Source organism: Muscardinus avellanarius, assembly GCF_963383645.1.
Source record: "Muscardinus avellanarius genome assembly, chromosome: 13".
NCBI lineage: Eukaryota > Metazoa > Chordata > Mammalia > Rodentia > Gliridae > Muscardinus > Muscardinus avellanarius.
In genome coordinates this window covers 59,995,188-59,998,628 of record NC_137799.1, presented here as the reverse complement: position 1 = coordinate 59,998,628, position 3,441 = coordinate 59,995,188, and the positions used below count along the sequence as shown (strand labels likewise).

Below are 3,441 nucleotides of genomic sequence, written 5' to 3'. Positions count from 1 at the left end.
GTGCCCCGCCCGCGACCCCCGCCCAGAACCCAGCGTCTTACTGGGTCCGGTTTCTCCAGGGGCCTGGCATGCTACGCGCAGTTCGGCCGGGGCCCAGAGTCCCGCGACCCGGGCCCCATTAGGCGTGCCCCGCCCGCGACCCCCGCCCAGAACCCAGCGTCTTACTGGGCCTGGTTTCTCCAGGGGTCTCTTGGTTGCTTTTTTGTCTTTGATTTATAATTGTTAGTTTTTGTAACTTGTTTTGTTACTTTATGCATGTTTGTTTGCTCACTCTCCCATCCCTTTTACAAACTTTCTCCCTCTAGCCTATCTATTCTCTTCTCTCAAAACTTTTTTCTTACTGGATTTCCTTGTTTTATATTCAAGCTATTTCATATCTCCACACCTAAATACTCTGAACTAACTACAAGAATCCTACTATCTAACCTCTCATTCTCAGCCAGATACTACCTTAATATACTTAAATTCTTATTCAACTTAATCATACCCTCTACTTTACCCAACTCCTGCATCCATCACTCCAGGTCCTCCTCCCTTACCCAACCCTCACCATTAAAAAAAAAAAAAAGGAGTTCGATCGGTAGCAGGAGCGGAGAGCGGACCCCAGAGAGCCCTGAGCAGCCCCACTGCCGCCGCCGGCCTAGTTACCATCACACCCAGGGAGGAGCCGCAGCTGCCGCAGCCGGCCCCAGTCACCATCACCTCAACCATGAGCAGAGAGGCAGAGACCCAGCAGCCCCCCCCCCCGCCCCCCGCCGCTCCCGCCCTTAGCACCGCTGACACCAAGCCCAGCACCACCCGCAGTGGCGCAGGGAGCTGCGGCCCAGGCGGCCTCACATCTGCGGCGCCTGCCGGCGGGGACAATAAGGTCATCGCAACGAAGGTTTTGGGAACAGTAAAATGGTTCAATGTAAGAAACGGATATGGTTTCATCAACAGGAATGACACCAAGGAAGATGTACACCAGACTGCCATAAAGAAGAATAACCCCAGGAAGTACCTTCGCAGTGTAGGAGGTGGAGAAACTGTGGAGTTTGATGTTGTTGAAGGAGAAAAGGGTGCAGAGGCAGCAAATGTTACAGGCCCTGGTGGAGTTCCAGTTCAAGGCAGTAAATATGCAGCAGACCGTAACCATTATAGATGCTATCCATGTTGTAGGGGTCCTCCACGCAATTACCAGCAGAATTACCAGAATAGTGAGAGTGGGGAAAAGAACGAGGGATCGGAGAGCGCTCCCAAAGGCCAGGCCCAACAACGCCGGCCCTACCACAGGCGAAGGTTCCCCCCTTACTACATGCGGAGACCCTATGGGCGTCGACCACAGTATTCCAACCCTCCTGTGCAAGGAGAAGTGATAGAGGGTGCTGACAACCAAGGTGCAGGAGAACAAGGTAGACCAGTGAGACAGAATATGTATCGGGGTTACAGACCACGATATCGCAGTGTCCCTTCCAGGGGCCCTCCTCGCCAAAGACAGCCTAGAGAGGACGGCAACGAAGAGGATAAAGAAAATCAAGGAGATGATACCCAAGGTCAGCAGCCACCTCAACGTCGGTACCTCCGCAACTTCAATTACCGGCGCAGACGCCCAGAAAACCCTAAACCACAAGATGGCAAAGAGACAAAAGCAGCCGATCCACCAGCTGAGAATTCGTCTGCTCCCGAGGCTGAGCAGGGCGGGGCTGAGTAAATGCCGGCTTACCATCTCTACCATCATCCGGTTTAGTCATCCAATAAGAAATGAAAATGAAATTCCAGCAATAAGAAATGAACAAAAGATTGGAGCTGAAGACCTTAAGTGCTTGCTTTTTGCCCGCTGACCAGATAACTAGAACTATCTGCATTATCTATGCAGCATGGGGTTTTTATTATTTTTACCTAAAGATGTCTCTTTTTGGTAATGACAAACGTGTTTTTTTTTTAAAAAAGCCTGTTTTTTCTCAATACACCTTTAAAGGTTTTTAAATTGTTTCATATCTGGTCAAGTTGAGATTTTTAAGAACTTCATTTTTAATTTGTAATAAAAGTTTACAACTTGATTTTTTCAAAAAAGTCAACAAACTGCAAGCATCTGTTAATAAAGGTCTTAAATTAAAAAAAAAAAAAAGCAATGCTTACCCGTGCACAAACCTACTGACACCTCTAATTCATACTGCTAAGATTGGATCAGACAGATTACTCACAGAGTCACACCCAAAGAGAAAATGCCAAAACATCAGAAAAACAAGTCCAAGAGCCCTGAAAATATGAGAACTAGGAGCAGTGAGGAAATAAAAGAAATCACAAATACTGACCTACAAGAAATGCAAGGAGAATTTTTAGTATTGATCTTCAGTATGATGAAAGACCTCACAGTAAGACTATAGGAAATGAAGGAGGAAATGGAAACATAAAGAAAAAATCAGAAAGTGGCCTGGAATGAAATGAATCGATAAATGAAATGAAGATAGCAATAGAAAAAAATTCTGGAAGAATAGGTGAAATGAAAAACAGAATGTCACTTTTAAAAGACAGTTCATTCAAAATCAAAAGCATAGTCAACAGCATACAGAAGTCATTACAGCAACGAAACCTAAACATCCAGCAACTATGGGACATCATGAAATGTCCTAACTTACAGAAAAAAGAAATTGGAGAAGGGATAGAGGTACAGGATGTTTGTAATCTCTTCAGAAAAATAATTTCAGAGAATTTTCCAAACATGGAAAGAGACTTGGACATACATGTAGAGGAGACATACAGAACACCATTAAGACAAGATCAAGGAAAGACCTCCTACTCCACATAATAATCAAAATGACCAACATAGAAGCTAAGGAAAGAATCTTAAAAGCAGTGAGAACAAAAGAACAAGTGACATACAGTGCCAAAACAATAAAAATCACCCCAAAATTTACAACCCAACTCATGAATGCCAGGAGAGACTGATATGATGTAATCCAGACCCTGTAAGAAAACAACTTCCAACCCAAACTACTACATCTAGAAAAGTTATTATTCAAAATTATGGAGAAACAAAAGTGTTTCAAGACAAACAGAATCTCAAAAAATTCGTGAATACAAAGCCAACACTAGAGAAAATACTTAAAAAACAAACTATAAAGAAGAAAAAAAAGAAGAAAATTTCCGAACCAGAGAAGAGATGAAGTTGATCAGTGGGACAATTAAGCAAAGAAGAAAGAACATTATATCAAACAGAATATAGAAAACAAAATGGCAGGGAAAAAAATCATATTTTAATGATAACTCTGAATGTAAAAGAATTTAACTCACAAAAAAGACAGACTGGCAATGTGAATTAAAAAACATAATCCAAATATATGCCGCTTGCAAGAAACTCTCCTTACAGCCAAAGGCATTCATAGGCTGAAAGTGAAAAGATAGAAAAAGATGTATCATGCTAATGGAAACCAGAAATGAGGAGGGGTAGTAATGTTGATA

General features: G+C 43.1%; 1 protein-coding gene across 1 annotated transcript; it reads left to right on the top strand.

The window, feature by feature from the left end:
- Positions 1 to 709: 709 nt before the first annotated feature.
- LOC308272648 (Y-box-binding protein 1-like) lies at positions 710 to 1,690 on the top strand (the record flags this gene model as incomplete). The annotated part of the gene is made up of 1 exon (XM_080709525.1): positions 710 to 1,690. The coding sequence occupies one exon, from the start codon at positions 710 to 712 to the stop codon at positions 1,688 to 1,690; it is 981 nt and encodes a 326-aa protein (XP_080565651.1).
- Between the last annotated feature and the right edge of the window lie 1,751 nt (positions 1,691 to 3,441).